This window comes from Anomaloglossus baeobatrachus, chromosome 11 (genome assembly GCF_048569485.1).
Source record: "Anomaloglossus baeobatrachus isolate aAnoBae1 chromosome 11, aAnoBae1.hap1, whole genome shotgun sequence".
Lineage (NCBI taxonomy): Eukaryota > Metazoa > Chordata > Amphibia > Anura > Aromobatidae > Anomaloglossus > Anomaloglossus baeobatrachus.
In genome coordinates this window covers 69,412,018-69,438,919 of record NC_134363.1, presented here as the reverse complement: position 1 = coordinate 69,438,919, position 26,902 = coordinate 69,412,018, and the positions used below count along the sequence as shown (strand labels likewise).

General features: G+C 45.9%; 1 protein-coding gene across 2 annotated transcripts in view; it reads right to left on the bottom strand.

Annotated features, from left to right (window-relative positions):
- The window catches only part of PRKCG (protein kinase C gamma), a 763,615-nt gene extending 737,115 nt beyond the window's left edge, over window positions 1–26,500 (bottom strand). Inside the window, exon 1 of one of the 2 annotated variants that reach the window (XM_075329229.1) lies at window positions 26,009–26,500. In XM_075329229.1, coding sequence (XP_075185344.1) covers window positions 26,009–26,178 — 170 coding nt within the window. In that variant the 5' untranslated portion in view covers window positions 26,179–26,500. The remainder of the gene's footprint in view (window positions 1–26,008) is intronic. The other variant, XM_075329228.1, reaches the window with a different exon arrangement.
- Window positions 26,501–26,902: the final 402 nt, after the last annotated feature.

Sequence of the window (26,902 nt, the reverse complement as noted above, 5' to 3'; positions counted from 1 at the left end):
TTTATATTCAGAGCTACAAACCTGAACATAGCTAATTCTGCTCACAGTTAAAGACACTATGTCATGAAGAATAAGGGGATTACCGGGGACTGGGGCTCCTAAACTGGCCCTCATACTAGGGGGCACTAGCTGTCCATTATCCCAGAGGTACTTCTGATGATGAAGCGGTCTGGACCTCCAACATAGTTTCTTCAACTGGGAACAAGACTATGTCATGAAGGGGATTAACGGGGCTCGGGGCTCCTAAACGGGCCCTCAGGCTAGGGGGCTCTAACTGCCCATTATCCCAGAGGTACATCTGATGGTGAAGAGGTCTGAAGTGCCAACCTAGTCTTGTTCCCAGTCGAAGAAACGATGTCATTATGGGGATTACCTGGGACCAAGGCTCCTAAACTGGCCTTCAGGCTAAGGGGCCATAACTGTCCCTTATTCCAGACGTACGTCTGGTGGTAAAGAGGTGTGGACCACCAACCTAGTCCGGTTTTCAGATGAACACACTATTGTCTAGATACAACTCTTTCCAATCCTCAGCATAGAACATTATTAGCTAATTATGTACGATTTTGCTGACTCTGACTGTAAACAAGAATATTTTCATTAACTAACAAAAAAAAACAAAATATCTTGAAAAAGGTAGGAAATAGAGCACTAAGGTCACAATTAATCTAAACAGGTGCTTTGCACACCATTATTGATGAAATGAATGGAGTAAAATGCTACAAATTCATTAATATGTACTACTTAACTACTTCCGGACTGCCCATAGATTACAAACATTCAATGGGTCCACACTTTACTCTCCACTGACGGTCTAAAACATATGTGCAGTGTAAGCAGCTTGTGCAAGATCATTCATCTGTGAAGGCGGGGAGTTGGCTGTCAGACATAGCCAGACTCCACACAGAAAGGCAAACAGGTTTATGAGTATTAGAATGTTTTCCTTCTTACGTTTTGTATTCATAGTGCTGAACCATATAGATTAGGAAGCTCTGACAGTGATTCTTTCTCAGGACCCAGTGGTCATGTGATCAATGGCTGTAGGGAGGGAGCAGGAGCTGTTGGGTTCTAGGAGACTCATGCAGAAGAATTAAATTCCCCTGTAACTGGGCCTAATATACTAGCCCCAGTTCTAGAGGAAATCAGCAATAAAAAAATGCATGAATTTGTAAAAATCAAAACCCATGTATTTGACTAAGAATTGTTTTTTTTTTACAGTTGTTAAAAATACATACGATAAAAACCTGAAAATGTGAATAGTCAGGAAGGGAGAAAATGGCCTGGACCTGCACTACCTAATGAAACTGGAAATTTGTTCAGCTGCCATGCCCCTCTGCTAGAAATGTACTTGGCTCCTTGACTGAAGTACATTTTTTGTCATAATTTGATATTTTTTTGCCATAAATTATGATTAATTTGTCACCCACGCTTTCTTTGATAAGCTACGCTAACTTTCAGTTTTGTTATAGAAAACTGGAAATAAGTATTTGATGAATTAGGGCCTTACTATATTAAAAAGTTCTCGAGCTTTTGATTTATGTGACTACATTCACATAAATCCAGAATACTCCATTATAGTTAGCGGAGTCACGCATCTGATTTTGCCATCCTTTATGACACATGGGGCATAACTCATACGAAAGCTTTTGACACAATTCTCAAAATTGTGCAAAATGTTCTGACTTTTTCCATTATTTACTCTGAAGTGCAGAAGTCTTGAAAAATAAAAGTAGACACTGTAAATATTGAGTTTGTGCATAAACATGACGTATTTGTCAATAAAAGTTTAAAATCTTATGAAATGCTGATAATTGTATTTCAATAACCATTGAAATATTTGCTTAAAATATCTAAAGACACTGAAAAAACTTTGTAAAAAAACAAACTTTGTGTCAGTTTCAAAACATTTGGACACTTTTCACTGTAGAAAAGAAGTTGAGTTCTACATAGATTTTCATGTAAAGTCATTCCCTGGGCTGGAGTAACGCCTGCCTGGATCCACAGACTCAGATGGGCTGTAAAGGGGAGGCTAGAGGGAAGCCACTCACCAAGTAGGACCCCCAGAACCCTGAAACCCTTTAACCCCTATACAGGGATTTGGAATTACACAGGGAACTGGAGATCACTACCTGTGGAAGGCTGCAGTCCGATGAGAGTAGTAGTCAGGCAGGGTCAAACCAAGAATTGCGGAAGAGGGACAGAATCGGCAGGCAGTGACGTAGTCAGCAAACGTAGCAGAGGTCAGATCCGAGTCGGGCAGCAAGGTACAAAAACAGTAGGCAGAAGGGTAGTCAAAACACGCAGAAGTCAACACAGGAATCACCAACAGAATAGAACGTAACAGGAGCCAGGAAAATCAGAACTATATCTGGCAGTAATCATGTGACAGGAGGGGAAATAAGAAGGGTGTGGTGTTTTCCCATTGGCTGTAGCTGAACGCTGGCAACTTTAGCTGGAAGACACATGCCACCCACAATCAGCTAGCGGTACTGCAGATCCCAAGCTAACCCAGCCCAGTGGATGATCGGAGCCTGCGCCCACTGGTGCCGCTGGCATCGACTTCTCTCCCATCACCAGCACCATCCACGGCAGGAACACGGCGTCGCCTGGAGCAGACTCCGGCGGTGACGTAACAGCTGGGCCACCATTTTTACCTGACCAGATCCTCAGTTAACACCATTATACACATTACAGAGCTGCCGGCCGAATAGCTGCCATCTATCTCTCCAGACCCCCCATAGGCATGTACACTTGGCGAGAGGAGCTGCGTTCAGACACCTCTAGTGGCTGCTTATTTTGACTGTCAATAAAATGATCAAAAAGTTGAAATCCAACTGCCCCATTCTTATATCCATCAACCTCTTCTGTCAGGGAGGCCCTCAGTCCCATTTGATAGTTGAGAAACACTGCAGAACCAGCTGTCTCGGCTGATATACGGGTGGGCCATAAGTATGGATATGTAGCGCCCCTGAATATATCAGGGTGCCACAGGGTACTGCAATCCTTACCAAGGGTGCAGGATCTACTCCCCATGATTTCAGGTTCCTAAGAAACCGGTGTCACTAACATCAGCACAAATCCCAATCACACCTCACATCATGACCTGTCAGACACACCAGTGGGTTGGCTAAGCGGAATAAGGCCACCCACCTAGGGGTCAGGCAGACTGGTGGGAGGGAGGAAAAAAGGCAGATGAGTGAGAGCCCTCAAAAAGTGAGGAGCTGGGAGAAGTAGCTCCCGGGGAGCTAGACCAAGGTTGGGTCGCAGACGGTGGTCTGGGACCAGAATAGTCGGGGACCGGTGGCAGTGATATTGGAAAGGTGCGATGGACATAGTCTAGGAGGACTGTCGGCATCAGAAACTCAAAAGAACTGACCGGTACCGAGCATGACGGGGTGCAGGACCCTTGTTCAGGAGCAGGTTCATCCATCTTGATAATTAACCTGGGAGGGAGAGTCTCTTTCTGAACTTCCCTAGGAGCTCAGAGATTGAATGCGACAGCACACCGCAGGGGATAGGGCTTTCCAGTAAAGCGGCCCACTAAAATCCCAAGTGCCAGCCATCAAGAGCACAGCTACACTACAAATATAGTGAGCTTCAGGTGTAAAGCAGGCTTAAGGCTGCAATCCCTGCATAGATGCCCCTAATGCACTATCCCTTCTCCAGCAGCTAACCGCCCACTAAATGCAGCTAAGAGCTGTATTAGTAGAGTATAGGGTAAATTAAACTTAGCCCTGAAAAGGACTTTTGGTTTTATATTGCAGCAGCAAGAACTATAAGGCTATACTCCCTGTCTAGATGCCTCCAATGCAATATCCCTTCTCCAGCAGTTAGCCCTACAGTAAATTCAGTTAAGAGCAGTATTATTAGAGAATAAAATAGATTTTTAACATTGATGCAGCAAGAACTGTAAGGCAATAATCACTTTAATACACATCCCTTCTCCAGTAGATCTCCCTACACTGTTTCTGGGGTGGATTAAGCTGAGTGGCACGTCACATGGTCTTCTATAGACCCCATCATGCAATGCGGCAGGTGAATCACAGTAATGCCAGTAGTCAACATGGCTACACAATTACCCTGATTGGCAATCAATTCTCACATGTTTAGTAGCTGAAAAACAGCCAAGAAACATGCAGGGTGGGTATTCAAGAATGGCTCTCAAGCACCAGGGATCCTCGATCAAGTACTGAGCGTGCCCAAGTACCCCTATACTCAATCAAGTATTAAGGAGTGGCGAATTCACTGTCACGGTCATCTCCTTGTTTTTTACAGACTAGTGACAGATTTAGGACTGGAGCCTATCATTTCCATCTGGGACTCTACATTTAAACAAAGTTTGTTTTCCTATGGTGCTTAATAAGTTAATGTCAGTTTTGCTGCCAGCAGCTCATTGCAGTGCATATCAGCTGCATCTGCATTGTAGTCACACCCCTTTAGGTTTAACTAGTGGGGTTTAACAGCAATCCTTGCTGATGATACTATCCATTTGTATTCTGTTCACCGTGGTGGAAGGTTCTGCTGAGGAATTAACCCAAAGTTGGACTTTATCCTTTTTGTTGCTGTCTCCTCTGTCTGTCTTACCTACCTTTGTGTTGTAATAGTACAGCAGTGGGACTAGTGATCCTCACCCACCAGCTCACTAGCCATTATGTGTACAGGGTCCCTTAGGGCCACATGTATTTGGCTCAGTGACAGGTTGAGACATCCTGTATAGGGACAGGCTAGGAGAGTAGAGACAGCTGTAGGTGAGGGCAGTCCCTTCTTTCCATCTCACTAAAGCCAGGACCCACCATTGTTATAGTGCCCCCGGTGTCCCCCTTTGTTATGTGGTGTCATTTTTGCTGTTTTTTTGTTGTTGGTCAGACACCTCTTGGTCTGAACACGTGTCTCGCATATGTATTCGGACGACATCTTCACTGTGCGTGACACTCGCTCGCCCATCACTATTACTTACCATACAGTCTGAAAACTTCCTAAATAAATGCTTATGTGCCGCCCCCATGTCAGCAGGCGGGCTGCTCAGATCCGGATCCGAGGTGGCTCGAGGGGCGTCCGGACCCGGGGGTCATGCGGCTACTCTAATGAAGGGGGTATTTACAAGGTATTATATTTAGAGTTCATGACGCCACCCGTGGTATGTGGTAAGATGGAGTACCACCGCTGCAGTTGGGAGTACCCGGGGGCGATGGAGTGGGGCAGCCAGGTGTTAGAACCCTCCAGGGGTAGGGGGAATGCCCGGGACTCGGTGATGGGAGTTGGGGAGTGCCGTTGGGTTTGCAGGGGGTCACTTTCATACTCACTCAGTCCATAATGCTGACACCGACAACTGGATAAACCAAAGTTTTGGACACCGCTGCCGCTGAGGGGAGCTAGTTCAGGTCCCGTCCCCAATGGTGCTGCCTGGTGATCCGTGACCTTCCTCCTGGCACTAAGTTCACTTGCTTGTTGGTCCCGGTAGTATAGAACTAGTCGGGTCCCACTCCCTATTGTGGCAAACTGTGGGAGCTTGTTCTCAGTGTTCACGCTTGGGATTTTCTGGACCGTTTTGGTGGAAAGTCCTATCCCCCTCGTTGCGCTAGTACCTCGATTTTGGAGCGGGTGGAGAGCGGATCTTGAAGGCTCCATTCTCGTCGGGTAAATTGTCATGTTGCTTGAAGCTACTCCATGAGCTAGGGTTCCCGTACCCCGTTGTGCCCTGGTCCCAGCCCGTTGATGGTACAAGGCCTCCGGCTGTCCTCCTTGACAGTTCCATGCCCCTTGTCATGATCCCTGAGACCAGGGGTCCAGCTCCTACTAGGCCCAGACCACCATCTGCTACCTAGATGCTTCCAAGGAGCCCAGCTCCTGATCTCCTCTCTCCTTCACTACACTCCTCACTCTCACTACTGACTACTGACGCTCCTGACACTCCTGACCTCCCCTTAACCAACCCTCCAAGTGGGCGACCCTATTCCACTCAGGCTGTCCACTGGTGTGTCTGGTGGGTGTGGTGCAGACTAGCTGTTGTAGGCAACATTACGTAGTTGGGGACCCATAACCAAGGAGGAGGTGGATATTGCACAGAAGGGCAGATTACACAACACCCTGTGACGACCTGATAGTCCAGGGGCGTCACACTTATGCTATATATTACCACATCCATTACTTACTATACATTATGCTTTATACTCTACATATTAATACTAACACTTATCATCATTACATCACAATATGATTCACATTTCACAATATGTACAAATGACAGAGGACATTGTTCTCATTACACAACAATAATGAAATTGGTGTCTTCATGGGCAGGAACACAATATCCATAGTCCACCATTCTTACAGGAGAGGATAGCTGCAGTCAGAATGTGCACAGAGTCCAGGGTTCAGATGCTTTCCATTGAACTCATACTCCTCTTTTTGTGCATTCTCAACAGTGCTCTTGTCTCCTGAGCTGCGCACCTCTCGGAGGGATATTTTGAGCAATCACTGGATGTCTCAGGACTCTGACCATCACCAATCTGCTTGTAATTATTGGGTCAATGAAATATGAAAAAAAATTTCAAAGGTTTAGTTATTCTTTAAAAAGAATATTGTGCCAGCTAGATAAAAGGGAACTGAATAATTTTGTGACCTGGATTTTTTATTTAACACCTTTACTATTTCATGAAGGACCAGGAATATTTGATGTCACCCTTGTTAAAAGGCAACAGATAGACATAATGTTCTGAGTTTCATTATAAATTATGCCTTAAAAAGACTAAAGGGTACTTTACACGCTGCGATATCGGTACCCGTCGGTTGTACGTCATGGGCAAATCGCTGCCCGTGGCGCACAACATCACTAACACTCATCACACGGACTTACCTTCCCTGCGAAGTCGCTCTGGCCGGTGACCCGCCTCCTTTCTAAGGGGGCAGTACGTGCGGCGTCACAGTGACGTCACACGGCAGCCATCCAATAGCAGAGGAGGGACGGAGATGAGCGGCCGGAACATGCCACCCACCTCCTTCCTTCCTCATTGCCGGCGGACGCAGGTAAGGAGATGTTCGTCGTTACTGCGGTGTCACACATAGCGATGTGTGCTGCCGCAGGAACGACGAACAGCATCGTACCTGCAGCAGCAACGATATTTGGAAAATGAGCGACGTGTCAACGAGCAACGATTTTTCACGTTTTTGCGCTCGTTGATCTTCGCTCCTTGGTGTCACACGCTGCGATGTCGCTAACGGCGCCGGATGTGCGTCACTAACAACGTGACCCCGATGATATATCGTTAGCGATGTCACAGCATGTAAAGCACCCTTAAGTCTCACAGTCCTTCCATGTAGTTACATTATGTATGGTCTTATCACTATAGGCCAAATAAGGAGAAAAACTGTTGAAACTGATGGTAAAAAACTGACCAAATTCGGAGGAAAATCTAATAAAAAACGCCAATGAAGAACGGATCGCTTGTTGTCTATGTGAAAAATCACGGATTTCAGAATGAATCCTTAGGCTATGGGCGGCTTTGCACACTACGACATCGCAGGTGCGATGTCGGTGGGGTCAAATTGAAAGTGACACACATCCGGCATCGCATGCGATATCGTAGTGTGTAAAGCCTTGATGATACGATTAACGAGCGCAAAATCGTCGTAATCGTATCATCGTTGCAGGGTCGGCGTCGCGACGGTCCGATGTTGTTCCTCGTTCCTGCGGCAGCACACATCGCTGTGTGTGAAGCCGCAGGAGCGAAGAACATCTCCTACCAACCTAACTGCGGCTTCCGTAGGATATGCGGAAGGAAGGAGCTGGGCAGGATGTTTACATCCTTCTCATCTCCGCCCCTCCGCTCCTATTGGCCGCCTGCCGTGTGACGTCGCTGTGACGCCACACGACCCGCCCCCTTAGGAAGGAGGCGGGTCGCCGGCCAGAGCGACGGTCGCAGGGCAGGTGAGTGCGTGTGAAGCTGGCGTAGCGATAATTTTCGCTACGCCAGCTATCACACGATATCGTACCTGCGACGGGGGCGGGCACTATCGCGTGCGACATCGCAGCATCGGCCTGCGATGTCGCAACGTGCAAAGCCCGCCTATGTGTCCACGGGAGAATGTAGCTGCGGATTTTTCTGCATCAAAATCCGCAGCTTTCCCGCAAAATCCGCACCTTTTCAAAGGTGCGGATTTACCGCGGAATTTCCGCGGATTTGATGCGGATTTTGGTGCGGATTTTTTTTTTCTTTTTTTCCCAATTTTAAAGCCAAAATCCGGATGAAAATCCGCAACAATAATTGACATGTTGCAGATTTTTCCGGATCAAAATCCGCACGAAATCCGCTGCGGAAAAATCCGCAGCGTGGGCACAGCATTTCCAAAATGCCATAGAAATGGCTGGGAAGTGCCTGAGCTGCAGATTTTCGGGAAATCCGCGGCTTTTCCGCGAGAAATCCGCGGTAAAATCCGCGCATTTTCCGTAGCGTGGGCACAGAGCCTTAAAAATCCAATTTATATTTTCCAGAAAATGCTAAATTATGTATGGTAGTCAGTAGCTAGGAGGATAGCGTAATATTTCTAAGGTATTTTGAGAAATCGGAAGGTTATATGGAAGGAAGATTGGGGAATATGGAGTTTGTTGTAAGTTAATGTAAGGTTATACATTGTGGATGATTTAATAAATGTCATCACTACATATTCAATGGAATACGGTTTAGAAAAATTGACATGAAAATGCACTTGGGGAAATTAGTTGAAATTAAGTTGAGCTGCAGAAAACAATGTCAAGCAGCTGCTGCAAAGGCTTATAAAACAACAGGATGCATTTAAAAAATACTTCCATGATCAAAAGATATTTTTACCCTTATATAAATCACTAGTCATGGTAGACATTGGAAAATTATCCATAGTTTTTGTCAATTTATTGGTATATAGATGGATTTCTGCATCAATTTTTGAAGTTTAATCCCTTAACCCTCAAGCCTGACCAGGCCATTTTTTTCAATTTTAACAAGTGTCACTTTATGATGTAATAACTCTGGAACACTTCAGTGATTCTGAGAATGTTTTTTTTTTATGACATATTGTACTTCACGATAGTGGTGAATTTATAACGATATTTTGTGAAAATATTGGAAATTTGGTGAAAATTTTGCAGTTGTCAAATTTTGAGTTTTTATGCCGTTAAACCAGAAAATTATGTCATACAAAATAGTTAATAAATAACATTTCCCACATGTCTATTTTACATCATGACAATTTTTGAAACATCATTTTTTTGTTAGGAATTTAGAAGGTTTATCAGCAGTTTCTCATTTTTCCAACAAAATTTACAAAACCATTTTTCTTAGAGACCACATCACATTTGAAATCACGTTGAAGTGCCAAGATAACACAAAATACCCAAAAGTGACACCAAAACTGCACCCCTTGAACTGCTTAAAACAAAATTCAAGAAGTTTATTAACCCTTTAAGTTCTTCACAAAAACTAAAGCAGTGGGCAAGAACAAAATAAAAATGTATCTTTTTTGGACAAGAATGTACCATACAGTTTATTGTGCAATTTCTCATGTGTACTCAGATACCCCATATGTGGTGGAAATCTTCTGTTTGGGCGCACGGCAGGGTTCAGTAAGGAATTGGCGCCATTAGACTTTTTGAACCCAAAACTGGCTGGAATAATTAACGATTGCCATTACAAGTTTTGAGAGCCCCTGATGTGCCTAAACAGTGGAGCTCCCCCACAAGTAACTTCATTTTGGAAAGTAGGCCCCTCAAGGATTTTATTTAGCTGTTCGGTGAATACCTTGAACCCCCAGGTGCTTCACAGAATTTTATAACGCTGAGCAGTAAAGATAAAAATATACATTTTTGCCACAAAATTGTTGCTTCAAGCTCAACTCATTCATTTTCACAAGTGTAAGAGGAGAAAATGCACCTTACAAATTGTTGTGTGATTTTTCCTGAGTACACACACATACTCCAAATGTGGTGGAAATCTTCTCTTTGGGCGCATGGCAGGGCTTCGATGGGAAGGAGCACCATTTGACTTTATGAACACAAAATTTGTTGGAGTTGTTAGCAAATGCCATGTTGCATTTGGAGAGCACTTGAGGTGCCTAAACAGTGGAGATCCCCCACAAGTGACCCCATTTTGTAAATTAGACCCTTCAAGGAATTTATCTGGATGTTTAGTGAGCACATTGAACTCGCAGGTGCTTCACAAAATTTTATAATGTTGAGCCGTGAAAATGAAAAAATACATTTTCAAACACAAAAATTTTGCTTTAACCCCAAATCTTTCATTTTCACAAAGGTAACAAGAGATAATGCACCATACAATTTTTGTTGTGCAATTTCTCCTGAGGACACCAATACACCATATGTGGTACAAAAGCACTTTTGCAACACAATACAAAGTGAAGAAGGGAAAGAGTGCCATATTTGACATCAGATTTTGTTGGAATGGTTTGCGGATGCTTTGCCACATTGGCAAAGCCCCAAGGTGCCTTAACATTGGAGTTTCCCACAAGAGACCCCATTTTGGAAACTACACCCTGCAAGAAATTTATTTATATGCTTACTGAGCACCTTGAACCGCCAGGTACTAAACAGAATTTTAGAACGCTAAGCCTTAAAAATGGAAAAAATATATTTTTAACCACAAAAATTTTGACTTAACCCCATTTTTTTCAATTTCACGAAGGTAACAGGAGATAATGGACTGTACAATTTGTTGTACAATTTTCTTCTGAGTATGTCAATACCACATATATAGTCTAAAACTACTTTTAGGCACAGTACAATGTGAAGAAGTAAAGCCATATTTGAGTTCAGACTTACTTGAAATGGTTTTGTAACGAGTTTCTCTTGCCATTGAGACATTTGTGATGGTTCTGTGATCTGAGTTTCACATTTAGTTTTGAGGCTCTGCATATTAAATGTATTTGCTTTCTGTTGGAACTGTAAGGGTTAATGTTATTTTTCCTTGCAGGTTGCCGCTAACTAGTTAATCTCAGCTGTAGCCAGTTTCAGACCACTCCCCTCCTCTTTAAATACTCATATGATCCATCATGTGATGCTGGATATAGATTCATTCTATACTGACCACCCAAGGACACAGGAAGGTTCTTGTAAAGCTGAAGATCCTTCTATTGAAGTCATGTTATTTGCTCCCTGCTGTTTGACTGATTCTGTTGGTTGTATATCCTTTTGTTGTCTGCCCTTATGCATGTTGTTTTATACCCTTGTTACAGCAAGCTGTGTGATAGAGTTTTTGGTGTCCCCTGTTTGTCTATTTTCTGTAGGGTAACCACTTTGGTCCCAGGCCACCACTGGGATGGGGGGAGAGAGGGCATTAGATCAGGGCTGGCAAGGGGTAGGGCTATGCTGGCAGTCCAGATCTTGCTACCATCAGGCGTACCTCTGGGATAAGGGACAACTAGGGACTCCCATAGCCTGAGGGCCAGTTTAGGAGTCCCTCTCCCAGTTCTCCCGCCCATAATAGGTTTGCAGGTTCCATATCACATTGCCAGAGCCTCTGAGGTGCCAGAACAGCAGAAAACCCCCACAAGTTACCCCATTTTACAAACTGCACCCCACAATGAATTAATCGTGATATACTGGCACCTCATGTGTGTCACAAAATGTCATACTATTGGGTAGTGAAGAAAAAAATAAATATATTTTTACTACTAAAATTAGTTTTAATCCCAGATTTACAATTTTCAAAAGGGTAATAGGTAAAAAAGGCCCCAAAATATGTTACACAATTCCTCCTGAATATGGCAATATCTGACATGTGACGGTATTTATTGAGATGCATGTAACAATCTTATCAAGGATGCGGTTATCCCGATTGCTTGTGCACCTTTTTCTACCACACTTTTACCTTCCACTCAACTTTCTATTAATATGCTCAGATAAAGCCCTCTGTGAACAGCTAGCCTCTTTAGCAATGACCTTTTGTGGCTTACCCTCCTTGTAGAGTGTCAGTGACTGCCTTCTGGACATCTGTCAAGTCAGTAGTCTTCCCCATGATTGTGTAGCCTACTGAACGAGACAAAGGGACCATTTTTGAACACTTAGGAAGCCTTTGCAGGTGTTTTGTTGTAATTAATCTAATGTTCTGAGATAATTACTTTTGAGTTTTCATTGGCTTTAAGCCATAATCATCAACATTAACAGAAATAAATACTTAAAATAGATCACTTTTTGTGTAATGACTCTATATAATATATGCATTTCCCTTTTTGTATTGAATTACTGAAATAAATTAACTTTTTGATAATATTCTAATTTATTGATAATAACACCATGGGGAATGCCACTGAACAACAGAACCAGAAGATACAGTAATAATAGTGTTAACCCCCACACATCCAGAGACTGTGTGCCTTATCCACTGCATTGGTGCGCCAAGCGCCAGGGGCGGCAACTACCACTATCACTACACTGACGATCTGGCCCTCTGCCCAGGGTACTGGGTATCCCACACACTGCAGATCCAGATTGGTGTATATCTATATATATATATATATATATATGATTTAGAATCTGGACGACCCCTTTTACTGCCGTGCACTTTAGGCTCTAGAGCTATGAAGCTATGACTATAAGAGGCACCCGATATTGCTGCCTATAGAATCTGCTCTAGTTCCATCAGTGGTAGCCTGTAAATGACTTTTCAGCTTATTCTGTTGTATTCACAGACATTACTGCAGACAGAGACTATCAAAGGGGCTATAACATTCACCAGGCATTAGTTATTACCTACATAACCCATCAACATGCAGGATCCTCCTATTGCTTTAGCCAAAGATGCTCGATCACTTATATGGAAAATGGGGATGCCTAAGGGGATTCATCCTGGTTGGATTTTTTATATAGACAGTAATGACATTGATCACCAATAGTAGAAAATCCATGAATTCTGCTTGATGCAATGTTTATTCTGATACGTAAGTGATATGCCGCTAGGAATACAGAGATGCAACAGCCTGGGAGATACCCCGGACTCCGCATCCTTTCATGCCTTGTGTAACTGAAAATAAATGTCATGTTTCCGTAACAAGAGCCCCTTCTGACGAGATACGTTCATCGCTCCTAGGATTAGTCTCACTACATTACTAAATCTTTGAACTTTAACAAGGGAATAGAAAAATGGTTTTCCAGTAATTGTAATCTCTGATAAGCTGCAAGTCTATGCTTCATTAACTTCAGCAACAGAAGGCGAGCGATGATAGAAAACTCCCCATATATCACCAAGAGCATCAAGGCTTCCCTGACAATACACGTTAAATATGGCTATCGTTATCAGGGCAGACAAGTGAATATGTAGGCAGATAGGGGAAAGCAAAGGGATAACAAGCTGAACAGATAGATTGCAGAGATGGTATGAATCGATTCACAGGACCTGATCCATCAGCCATGTCACTAATCTGATCTGATGTTGGTGGATGGAAGCCTTGAGAAACACCTTTCACCTGACAGCATCTAAAGCTTTTCTTTTGATTAGCTGGTCTGACACAATGTCAACTATGTATCATGGCTCAAAAAAACCCCACATTGTGACAGGCCAGCTAATCAAGAGAGGAGCCATAGATGCTATCAGATAAGAAGTGTTTCTCAAGCTCTCATACAATGGTCAGAACCACTGATGTGGCTGATTGACCAAGTACTGAAACGTGATTTGTACCATCCCTAAAAGATAGATATAAATACAGATAGATAGATAGATATTAGGTAGATACCCTTCCAGCATTCCTGGCACCTCTTATGATTAGTAGAACTAATTAGTAGGCCTGGCGCAACATTATTATTGTGGTTTTGTTGACATCGCATCAGAACTACTAATGAAAAAGATGTGCCGCTAAGTAGGAGGAAGTTTGCCAATCTCTTTTCTGATAGGTACAGACTACTGACATGACCATTCGATAAGGAACCTGTCAACTCTAATGGTCAGCTTTAATAGCTCTCTGCTCTTGATCTTTGAGGTGGGTTCTGAGTTGCATTGTCTGTGGTCAAAAGTGTCCATTGTTTCTAATCAAAAGTGTCAAGTGTTTCTGGTCAAAGGTGTCCACTGTGTATGGACTAAAATGTCCACTGCTTCTGCTTAAAAAGTGTCCACTGTCTCTGGTCAAACGTGTACATTGTCTCTGGTCAAAAGCGTCCATTGTTTCTGTTCAAAAGTGGAGTCCATTGTTTCTGGTCAAAAGAGTCCATTGTTTCTGATCAAAAGTGTTGTCCATTGTTTCTGATCAAAAGTGTCCATTGTTTCTGATCAAAAACGTCCATTGTTTCTGATCAAAAGTGTCCATTGTTTCTGATCAAAAGTGTCTATTGTTTCAGGTCAACAAAATGGAAAATTCAGTGGAACCTATTTTCAATTAACAGAATCTGTTGGGCAACAGTGGGGTTTGGCAGAGTATTTATAAGGAAAACCACAACATAAGTGGGAAAGCTTGGAAATTTAGGCTTTGATACTGGAATGCAAAGGCTGGCTATAATACTGCCTGTAATTTGGAATAAGGAAAGTCAGGATAGACTTTACAATGGAAGACAAAAGGGTATTTAGAAGTAAGTACTATATATACTGGATATACTGTGTATGTATTTGAATATACCATATCCGACACTCAAGTCACCCATGCAAGTTTATGTAACTGCACATTCGTTTTTTGTAAGTCTTTTCTTTGGAACATATTGATATATTTCTTTTTTCAAGATCAATGCTTGCAGAATACTTAGGGGTGGTATCGCGGTTCCGATGCAAGGAGTATCTTGTGATGTTATGTTTTGCCATGCTCTCCTGTAGAGCTGGTACTTGCCTTTCCATCGCACAGAGCTTTTTTTTTGCAGGTTTGGATTCGCTGCTGTTTGTCTAAACACCTATGGACGGGTTCCCTCTCATCTCTGGGTTCTATGCTGGGCCTGGGAGGTGCCTACACAGATGCTCCTTGTTCCTGGTGATTGCTCTGTTTCATTAGGAAGCATGCTTGTGTGTCGCCCTGGGCAAGCCAGGGGACACAGACAACAACACCACTACACCCCACACTCCAGGTAGGCACACCTGCTATCCAGAAATCCTTGTTGCCTCCCTCCAGGAGTCTGTGATGCACACCAGGGGGTGGGCCAGGCGGTTGGCTCCGCCCACCAAGGAGCTCACAACTCTGGAGGCAGGAAGTTACCAGGCAGATTAGCTCAGGAGGAGCTTGAGTGAAGAGCAGAGAAAGCTCAGGGAGGAGCAGGAGGAGATTAGCCCGGGCAGGGCAAGAGTGCAGAACTGTCAGGGACATGAAGGAGTGAGGAGCAGATTAGCCCAGGCAGGGGCTAGAGTAAACAACAAGAAGTGAAAGTGGAGGAAAGAAAAGGAGTAAAGGAGGAAAGCAAGAAGTGGTGACAGAGCAGAGAGCGTGCAAAGCCTGAGAGCCCAGCTGTGTGTAGGGCTAGAACAGCAAGGTCAGCGACGGCGGTGACTGTCCGGAGGGGGACCGTTTGGAAGTTCATGGAAGGACCCCGTTGGCTGTGTGCCCGGTGGTCTGGAGCAGTGTTCCGAAGGACAGTCAGCACCAGGGCAGGGGCCTCTCGGACCCCGGCAAGGCTAGGAGTCGCCAAATTTGCCGAATCCGTCAGTGAAGGGGACGTAGATCCCCCAGCAACCAAGTCCCGATTGACGGCAACAGCCCGACCATTACAGGGGAGACACTGCCACCGCCAGGGCACCAGTTTCCCCAGGGCCAGCGCCTGCGGGCAAAGTGTAGAGCTCCTCCGGCCCAGATTGCAGTCGGGGAGCGGGTAACCGGAGGGAATCCACCGCTACCATCAGTCAACACAGGTGCAAGGAAGAGAGACATCACCGTCACCTACCGGGAGTGCAGGTGCAGCCGTCTGTGGGACCGTCCTACCAGCCGTTTGGTTTACCGTACAAACTGTGTCCAAGTCTCAGGCTGAGTGAGTACTACAGTGCCGCAAGGCACAGCGCTGCCCCCGCGTCCCTGCGCCCTCCAGGCCCTACACTTCACATCTCTTCACTGGGCCCCGGGATCACCAACCCCTACCCACGGAGGGGCAACACAACACCTGGCTGCTCCGCATCACCATCCCCGGGACCCCCACACTGAGCAGCGGTGGTGCAATCACCACAACCGTGGGTGGCGTCACGAACTATAACAATCCCATCACCCAACAAACACCCCCTTTCACTCACGGGCGAGGAGTGTCGCTCGAGAAACCCCGGGATCCGGCCTACGGCTCGAGCCACCAGGAGCAGCTGCCGGACCCGAGCAGAAGGGGTGAGCGCGGTGTGCTGACACCCTCCTCCCCGCCCGCGACAACTTGGCGTCACGAACAGGATCTTACCGCTCTGCCGTCTGGTAGAGGTGCGCCTTGTTACCGCCGGAGGTATCCGGCAGAAAAATTTCAGAAGTCGCCATCTTTGGCGCGAAAAGTTCCCGCTCGAGCGTCTTCTCGAGCAGTAGAGGCGCGAAGGCCAAAACTCCGCCCGAGAGAGGAGGGGCCGAAAAGAGCTAAGGGGGACGCGATGGCGGCTGGCGGCATGTAGTCGCCGCTATAAAAGCAGGGACGCCAGGACTCTGCAAACATCCCGTTCCTGGAAGCAAACAGCAAAGACACCATGTGGATGCCGTCCCGAAACACCGTGGCCCCCGCACCGGGAACCGCAGCGTGGGTGGAGATCCGGACCGCGCAGCTCCATCTAAGGCTGCAGGTCAAAATGCAGCTCCTCCTGGAGGAGTGGGAGACCGACATGGCGGACGTTTTGGCAGCCGTGCGGAGACGCGAGGAGGAAGCGGAGGAAGGGAGGGTGAGTGACCCACGCCCCTATGTCCCGGAGGGACCGGTCGCTGCGGCTGAGGGACCCGATCCAAGCCCTCTCCCCCCGTTGCCTCCTTCGCCACCCGTCTCGGAGGCCGTGACCCCGCCACTAGGCCCGCTGCCACCGCAATCGGTAGCGATACCCAGCCCGTCCGCCCCGGCGGACCGACCTGTAGCCGGAGCCCGAAGCAAACCGGAGGCATTGCCATGGAAGGCCCCGAAGATTGCGCCAGAGACAGTCCCCGAGCAGTTCCCCGAGCCGGAGCCGATGACCCGCTCCGAGCCGAAGGCCCAACTGCGGAAAGCCCCTGTGCCCATCCCCCACACCTCGGCTGAGGTGGCGCCGGGTTGTTGCTGCAAGGCAGCGCCCAAGGCCATGACACCGCGGGATACGCCACCCACCTTCCTGACAGTGGGTAACGTGCTGAATGTCCCGCGGGGCTCAACCCGTGCGCCGGAGCCATACTGGGACAGGGAGCCGACCAAGCTGGGCCTGGAGATCGCGGGGAGGGAGCGTAGGAAAGCCGAGCTGGTGGCCCGAGTCATACGGGAAAAGGAGAACCTGCGGCAAGCGACCTTCCGTGTCCGGGGCCCGTTCTACGAGGGGCAGGTGAGGCGATTCGATATCCGCCGGGGCTACGGGTTCATATACGAACCGGGCCTGGAGGCCGAGGTATTTGTAGCCCGGCGGGATGTGCATGCTCACCTGCCCGAAGAGCATCCTGGCCGCAATCTTATCCCGGGAGACATGGTGCGGTACACCCGGCACTGCGGAGAGAGGGGGTGGTTTGCCCTGGATGTAAAGCTGAGGGGCAGCCCGGAGGGCAAGATGAGCTCTGCACCCCCTCCCTCGGATGAAGCAGCAGCAGGACCGGAGTAGGGCAATGGAAGCCCGCAGCACCGTCCCCGTAGGGACCAGCGCTTTGTTTGTTTGAAAGTTTGTTGAAAGTTTTGAAAAATGAAAAACACTGATTGAACCGAGTTTTCACCTGATTGTCAGCTGTGATTAGCAACCGGCAGGAGCCGGCACCGTTGTCCCCGTGGGGACCGTTAAAAGTTTAAAAATGCATGGGAACTAGCCATGGACAAGCCCGTGAACTCTGCAGGGCAACCACAAACGTTAGTGGCTTGTAAATATGTTGGGTACCGTTACCGTTTCCGCAGGCCGCCTCTGGAGAGGCAGGTTGGAGGGAGGGCCCTGAGCAGAGCAGGCCAGGGCCCAGCCACCAAAGGGACCGGTGGCTACCCTCTGGAGGGAAGGACAGATCCCGCTCGGGTGACTTGTGCTGGACTGTGGGTCAAGGGGTGCTGCCTGGGTTTTAGGGGCAGCATCAGGGCCAGGTTGCTTGGGTGGGAGAGAGCGGAAACCGTGACCGTACACCGTTGAAACGTTAAAAGTAAAATGTGCCTCCCGTCTTGGGAAGAGTTGATTAAAAAATGTTATGCTTATGTTTTGTTTAACCCTGTTATCCCCTTTTACAGAAAAATAAAACCGGTGTAGGACGGCAGCCCGCGGACGGTCTGCATTTTGCTAAGGGGGAATGTGTCGCCCTGGGCAAGCCAGGGGACACAGACAACAACACCACTACACCCCACACTCCAGGTAGACACACCTGCTATCCAGAAATCCTTGTTGCCTCCCTCCAGGAGTCTGTGATGCACACCAGGGGGTGGGCCAGGCGGTTGGCTCCGCCCACCAAGGAGCTCACAACTCTGGAGGCAGGAAGTTACCAGGCAGATTAGCTCAGGAGGAGCTTGAGTGAAGAGCAGAGAAAGCTCAGGGAGGAGCAGGAGGAGATTAGCCCGGGCAGGGCAAGAGTGCAGAACTGTCAGGGACATGAAGGAGTGAGGAGCAGATTAGCCCAGGCAGGGGCTAGAGTAAACAACAAGAAGTGAAAGTGGAGGAAAGAAAAGGAGTAAAGGAGGAAAGCAAGAAGTGGTGACAGAGCAGAGAGCGTGCAAAGCCTGAGAGCCCAGCTGTGTGTAGGGCTAGAACAGCAAGGTCAGCGACGGCGGTGACTGTCCGGAGGGGGACCGTTTGGAAGTTCCTGGAAGGACCCCGTTGGCTGTGTGCCCGGTGGTCTGGAGCAGTGTTCCGAAGGACAGTCAGCACCAGGGCAGGGGCCTCTCGGACCCCGGCAAGGCTAGGAGTCGCCAAATTTGCCGAATCCGTCAGTGAAGGGGACGTAGATCCCCCAGCAACCAAGTCCCGATTGACGGCAACAGCCCGACCATTACAGGGGAGACACCGCCACCGCCAGGGCACCAGTTTCCCCAGGGCCAGCGCCTGCGGGCAAAGTGTAGAGCTCCTCCGGCCCAGATTGCAGTCGGGGAGCGGGTAACCGGAGGGAATCCACCGCTACCATCAGTCAACACAGGTGCAAGGAAGAGAGACATCACCGTCACCTACCGGGAGTGCAGGTGCAGCCGTCTGTGGGACCGTCCTACCAGCCGTTTGGTTTACCGTACAAACTGTGTCCAAGTCTCAGGCTGAGTGAGTACTACAGTGCCGCAAGGCACAGCGCTGCCCCCGCGTCCCTGCGCCCTCCAGGCCCTACACTTCACATCTCTTCACTGGGCCCCGGGATCACCAACCCCTACCCACGGAGGGGCAACACAACACCTGGCTGCTCCGCATCACCATCCCCGGGGACCCCCACACTGAGCAGCGGTGGTGCAATCACCACAACCGTGGGTGGCGTCACGAACTATAACAATCCCATCACCCAACAAACACCCCCTTTCACTCACGGGCGAGGAGTGTCGCTCGAGAAACCCCGGGATCCGGCCTACGGCTCGAGCCACCAGGAGCAGCTGCCGGACCCGAGCAGAAGGGGTGAGCGCGGTGTGCTGACACCCTCCTCCCCGCCCGCGACACTTGCCCGTAATGTTGCCAGTAGTAATTCTTGGTTATACAGTAGTGCTCTCGGCTCCCAAACTGTTTAGTGATCTGATCTTGGCTCTCGACTCTGGACTGTTGTTGACTCTTCTCTACCTGTCTCCCGGTTTTTGTCATTACCTCCTGGTTTCTGACGTCGGACCCCCTCCTAACCACGTCCCCGCCTGCTCCCTGTATCCTGTACGTACTCTCATGGAATCCTGACCCTTGGCTTATATCTTGACCTCGTCTCTGTCTGCTCCTAGTGTCCTGTCAGTACCTCTTTGTTTCTGACCTCGGCTTGTCTGACTACCTCTCGATTCACTGCACGCAAGTAGTGTCGGACATCACAAGTGGCTAATATAATTTGGATGGTACCTTCTAACCTTATTGCCGGTATTACTCATTGTTATTAGTATTAATAGTCAAACTACAAACATGCAAATGTTAAAATGGAATTGCTAGAAGCTAAAAAAAAAGTATTGATCGTATTTACAACCACCCCATATGTCAACATTACACTGCGTAATATGCACACAGCCGAATGTTAATTAATATTGCTAAACCTTTCATTATATCGTAAATGCCACCCTCCATATGCCAGCTTTGAAGCCTTAGACATTCATTGTTTATCCACAATAGGACACCATTGAACGATATTCCTGAGCGTTCACAAGTCTTAAGCTCCAGTGGGGAGTTCCAGCCTTGAACAAATCAATAATAGAAAATGCCTTGATTTATAAGGCTGCCTAGTTATGTCAAGCAGACATTTCATGGGCAGCAAACCTACCTCATTGGATTTGTAAAGGATCAGAGGAAGAAATGTCAAACTTAATTCTCACGCTCGATAATCACAATCAATCGCATTTCTCCATTGTCTGGGATTTTGTATTTTTCTAAGAGCTACACATACTACCTTGGATTTGGATTACATAAATCTCAGCCCTGCTGCCTCTACACATGCTAATTGTGCGTATTGTTTACTCCTCTACAGGGAAAATATGCACCTAATCTCTCAAAAATGCTGATTAAGGCTATGTGCACACGTTGCATTTATTTTTTTGCATTTTTTCATGTGTTTTTCCATGTAGATTTTAATCAATAAATGCAAGGAAAAAAGCACCCCAGCAAAGTCTATGAGAATCGTGACTTGCTGTGCACATGTTGCTTATTTTTTCCTTGTCGATTTTGTTGCAGAAAAAAGCAGCATGTCAATTGTTTCTGCGGGTTTTTTTTGGGTTTTTATAATCCCCTGCGATGCTTTATCACTACAGTGAATTATAGCACAGCACTTTGCCTCACATACTGTGCATACAGCATGGTGTGTGAGGCGATCCGTATCTCAGTAACCCGGGGTCATCATGGTGATGACCCAGGGTTGACATGGCAGTGATCGCATTACAGGAACCCAATAGCCAGGGAGAGGTAAGTGATCCCTCTCTCTGTTAAGGTATCGTCACACTAAGTGACGCTCCAGCGATCCCACCAGCAACCTGACCTGGCAGGGATCGCGGGAGCGTCGCTACACGGGTTGCTGGTGAGCTGTCACACAGGCAGATCTCACCAGCAACCAGTGACCAGCCCCCAGCCAGCAGCGACGCGTGGAAGCAATGCTGCGCTTGGTAACTAAGGTAAATATCGGGTAACCAACCCGATATTTACCTTGGTTACCAGCGCACACCGCTTAGCGCTGGTTCCCTGCACTCCTAGCCAGAGTACACATTGGGTTAATTACCCGATGTGTAGTCTGGCTATGTGTGCAGAGAGCAGGGAGCCGGCACTGACAACGTGACAGCGGCGGACGCTGGTAACGAAGGTAAATAGCGGGTAACCAAGGAAAGGGCTTCTTGGTTACCTGATATTTACATTGGTTACCAGCGTCCGCAGAAGCCGGCTCCTGCTGCCTGCACATTTAGTTGTTGCTCTGTCGCTGTCACACACAGTGATGTGCGCTTCACAGCGGGAGAGCAACAACTAAAAAATGGCCCAGGACATTCAGCAACAACCGGCGACCTCACAGCAGGGGCCAGGTTGTTGCTGGATGACACACACAGCGACATCGCTAGCAAGTAGTGCCTCAGCAGCGATGTTGCTAGCGATGTTGCTTAGTGAGACGTGGCCTTTATCTACTGGGCACCACTCCAGGCAGTGAAAGCCAGGTCCTGGCTGTAAAATCCGCCATAGACCCGGCGGCGATCGTACAGTGCCTGAGCCCCCATGAGCACCATGATTAAAAAAAAAACACAATAAAAAGGAAAAAACACACGCAATAAAAAAAATGCACGTTTTTGCTGCCAAAACATGCTTTTTTATGTGCAGAAAAGAAGCAGACAAAAAAGCAACATGTGCACATAGCCTTACAGTTAATTAACCCTTTGACCCATATCAGATGTACAGCGTCATCAATTTACATTGTGGATTTTTCTGCTGCATGTGGACATTTCATAAAAAAATCATCCGCAACGCTACAACTGTAAACCGCAGCAGATTGTAATTCTGGATGGAGGATCTGCAGTCCCATGTAAAAGCAATCAACACTGTGTCAAACTTGGCTGTGATCCTTCACACAAGCTTAGCACTACATCTGAAAACACAGCATCTCTCCATGTGATAAAATGGGCTGAATATGGCATCTTTGGTGATAAGGGGTATGTGCGCACAACATCTTTTTTCGGAGAAATTTAACCCAACCTCAAAAAGGGCTAAAAAGGGTAAAAACAAAAAATGAACAAAACTGAATAGCTGCCCACATGATCAATCTTTTCTTAGTAGCTAGAAGAAGTAGCTGGACCATTCTTCTGGCGGCAACCACTATTTTATGTATAAAGTAAACAAAAAAGGACGTCAAAGAAGACGCTAAAGGAAAAAAACACTGTGGGCATTATCCTGAAGTGTCTCCTGTGGGTAAAGTGCCGCCTATAAGACCCCTCACGTGGCCATCTTTGCCTAATTCTCTACAGCAATGTGATCTGTGCAGGGCTTGGTGTTAGCTCTTAAAATGGTTATTTCTATTTTAATCTGTATTTTTTTTTTCTTCTTTTTAATACCTAACGACCATGAAATGGTAATTGGCAGCCAATAACGAGCTTTAATTGTCACAATAATCCAGATGGCAACCTGTTTGAGCCCAATAACATCCAGTTCCCTCTGGCATGAAGGCAGAGCCATAGACGGAGCTCAGGACTATGTAAATAGCATTTTATCAGCAGCGTATGGTTGCTAAGCACTTCGTGCAGGAGGTTTCATGCCTCTTTATATCAGAATGTGATATGCTGAAATGTGAAAGGAGCTGGCGGTGGAATTCCTATACGCAGCCTGTAAGATTCTCCAGGAACATTGTTATGTCTATGGTTGGAAGCCTTTGCACAATGAGTCTTAAGACTTCCGTATTCCAATTAGGGTGCAGTTGCCTTAAAGTCCCTGACATCATTAAGGAATGGCCATATCAGCAGAATTCGGAGTGGACATATGTGCTACCTGCCCACCGGTCCCACAAGACGGACACTACATGACCCAGACGAAGGAACGTCATGCCACAAGAAGTGGCTGTGAATACGTGTAGACATTGATTTTGGAAACAAATGTGGTGTTTTTTGTACAACTATGTGGCATTAGCAATAAGCAATGAAACTACTCTAATCTTCCTATAATTCATTTGATAGCCACATTGACTATCATCACGTGGTCGAATGGCAATCACCACGTGGGCCCTTATCCTTGGTGTCCAGCACCACCAATATTTCCAATCCTCCTCACAATATATTACAACAAGAGTCCAATCCAGTGGCAATGGTCATTCTTGGCCGCATTGTTTTTGCAGGTAATACTCACCCTGCAGTAATAATAATTATTATGATTTATATCTATTGTTTTGGATCCATACACACACTATCATTGGTAGTACTGGTCATACCTTACATGCGGGATCAATACAAACATGACTGTAGGTATTGTAGGTATAAATATTGGTCATACCTTACATGTTCGGTCCATACACTTATAATTATAGGTATTATTGGCAACCGTATATGTTTTGATTCATATACACATGATTATGATTATTAGCCATACCTTACTTGTTCGGATCCATACACACATCATAATAGCTATGAATATTGATCAAACATTACTTGTTCAGTCCTTACACACATTCTATAGTTATGATTATTAGCCATACCTTACATATTTAGATCCCTACACACAAGACAGTATGAATATTGGTCATTTCTTACATGATCGGATCTACTGTATATACACAAGACAGTAGGTTTGATTATTGGCCATACCTTACATGATCAGATCTATATACACAAGACAGTAGGTTTGATTATTGGCCATACCTTATGTGTTCGGATCTATATACACAAGATACTAGGTATGATTATTAGCTATTCCTTACATGATCGGATCTATACACACAAGATTGTAGGTATGATTATTGGCCATATCTTGTATGATCAGATCCATACACACAAGATTGTAGGTATGAGCATTGACCATACCTTACATGATCGGAACCATGCACACGAGATTATAGTTATGATTATTGGCCATATCTTGTGTGATTAGATCCATACACACAAGATTGTAGGTATGTTTATTGGCTATTCCTTACATGATCGAATCTATACACACAAGACAGTAGATATGATTATTGGCCATTCCTTACATGATTGGATCTATACACACAAGACAGTAGGTATGATTATTGGCCATACCTTACATGTTCAGATCCATACACACAAGATTGTAGGTATAATTATTGGCCATACCTTACATGTTCAGATCCATACACACAAGATTGTAGGTATAATTATTGGCCATTCCTTACATAATTGGATCTATACACACAAGATAGTAGGTACGATTACTGGCCATAACGTACATGTTCAGATCTATACACACACAAGATTGTAGGTATGATTATTGGCCATACCTTACATGATCGGATCTACTGTATATACACAAGACAGTACAGTAGGCATGATTATTGGCCATACCTTACATGATCGGATCTATACACACAAGACAGTAGGTATGATTATTGGCTATACCTTACATGATCGGATCTATACACACAAGACAGTAGGTATGATTATTGGCTATACCTTACATGATCAGATCTATACACACAAGACAGTAGGTATGATTATTGGCTATACCTTACATGATCGGATCTATACACACAAGACAGTAGGTATGATTATTGGCCATACCTTACATGATCAGATCTACTGTATATACACAAGACAGTACAGTAGGCATGATTATTGGCTATACCTTACATGATCGGATCTATACACACAAGACAGTAGGTATGATTATTGGCTATACCTTACATGATCGGATCTATACACACAAGACAGTAGGTATGATTATTGGCCATACCTTACATGTTCAGATCCATACACACAAGATTGTAGGTATAATTATTGGCCATTCCTTACATGATTGGATCTATACACACAAGACAGTAGGTATGATTACTGGCCATAACGTACATGTTCAGATCTATACCCACAAGATTGTAGGTACGATTATTGGCCATACCTTGTATGATCGGATCTATACACACAAGATTGTAGGTATGATTATTGGCCATTCCTTACATGATCGGATCCATGCACACGAGATTATAGTTATGATTATTGGCCATACTTTGTATGTTCAAATCCATACACACAAGATTGTAGGTATGATTATTGACCATACCTTACAGGTTCAGTCCATACACACATCATAATGGATATGAATATTGGTCAAACATTACTTATTCGGTCAATACACACATGATTATTGCCTATACCTTACATGATTATGATTATTGGTCATTCCTTACTTGTTCCATCCATACACACATTATTATAGATATGATTACTGGCTATACCTTACTTGTGCGGTCCATACACACATGATTATAGGTATGATTTTTGGTCATTTCTTACATGTTCAGATGGAAGATCTATAGACACCTGACTACAAGAATGAGTATTGGTCACATCTTACATGTCACACTATATGAGCAGAATTAGGAATAGACATACTGTATGTGTATACTACATTACTAGTTGACTTGCCATGTTGCCTGACAGGTGACAGCGCTGAGTGACAGCCTTCCTTCCCGAGGTTGCACACAGGTGCTCTGTGCGCTCTTTTACCTGAACATCTGCTTTGCGCACACTGTTTTCAGCCACATCTGTCTATACAATGAACATCACAGGATAAAGTGGGGATGAGAAAACAACGGGAGAGATGAGGTGTTTTGCACATAGATGTGATGTATGGAGTACAAGCTTCATGCATATACCAAAAGTTCCTTATAGGAAACTTACCATATGAAATCAGTACAATGGCTGCAAAAGGTCGGCTGCTTGAAGAACCTGGCTGTGAACTTGTGACTCTTGACCTCATGGACTAGTTTCTGCCTGAGAGCTCCCTTTCTACAAAACAGTGGTTTTACAAAAGGCTGCTCCACGTCGGTGCCAGTGCACACCTGAGCCATCTTGTCCAGGTCTTTATTGCTGCGACTATCTGTGAGATTTCCAGATTCACCCAATGTCAGAGGACACCGCGAGGAAATAAAACCTGAACACCTGGCAGAGAGAAAACCAGAAGCAGCTCTTTAATAGGTGCCTGTGGAAAGGAAGGCTGGAAGAGGAGAGAGCTGCAGTCAGCTGTATCTGCGAGCCTCTCGCTGGAGATACTTGCTGGAACTGTAGGGCAGTCGTCACCGCTGTGTGTGCATGTGTGCGTGTATGTGTCTGCTCAGAGGATGATGCTATCTTAGGAGCCTAGGAGATAGAGAGGGCAGTTCTCCAACATAGCCTTCAAAAGGAAGGACTTTTCCCTGTCTACCGGGAGCAAACAGGGAGTTTCATAAAGGAAAACATTCATAGAATTGGTTGGTTATGTAATAGTTAAAAACAATTATCCTGCTGGTCCTGGGCAATGATGTGTTCTATGATTCAGCCAATAATAAGCTCTTACGATGGCTATTGATTTGGCCTTTGAGTCATCAGGAAAATGTTTACAATATTTTCGGTTGTAGAATGTGAATTTGTCATGTTCTAGTTTGGTGAACGGCGCTTAACACCTGCAAGGAGCACCATATAGGCACCCAGGATCCAGGGCAAAGGGAGTTTCGGTCAAGTTCTTCGAGGGTTTTCGATATTTTTGATCTCTAGAAAACATCACCTTACTATTCTTCCCAATAAATATATATTGGA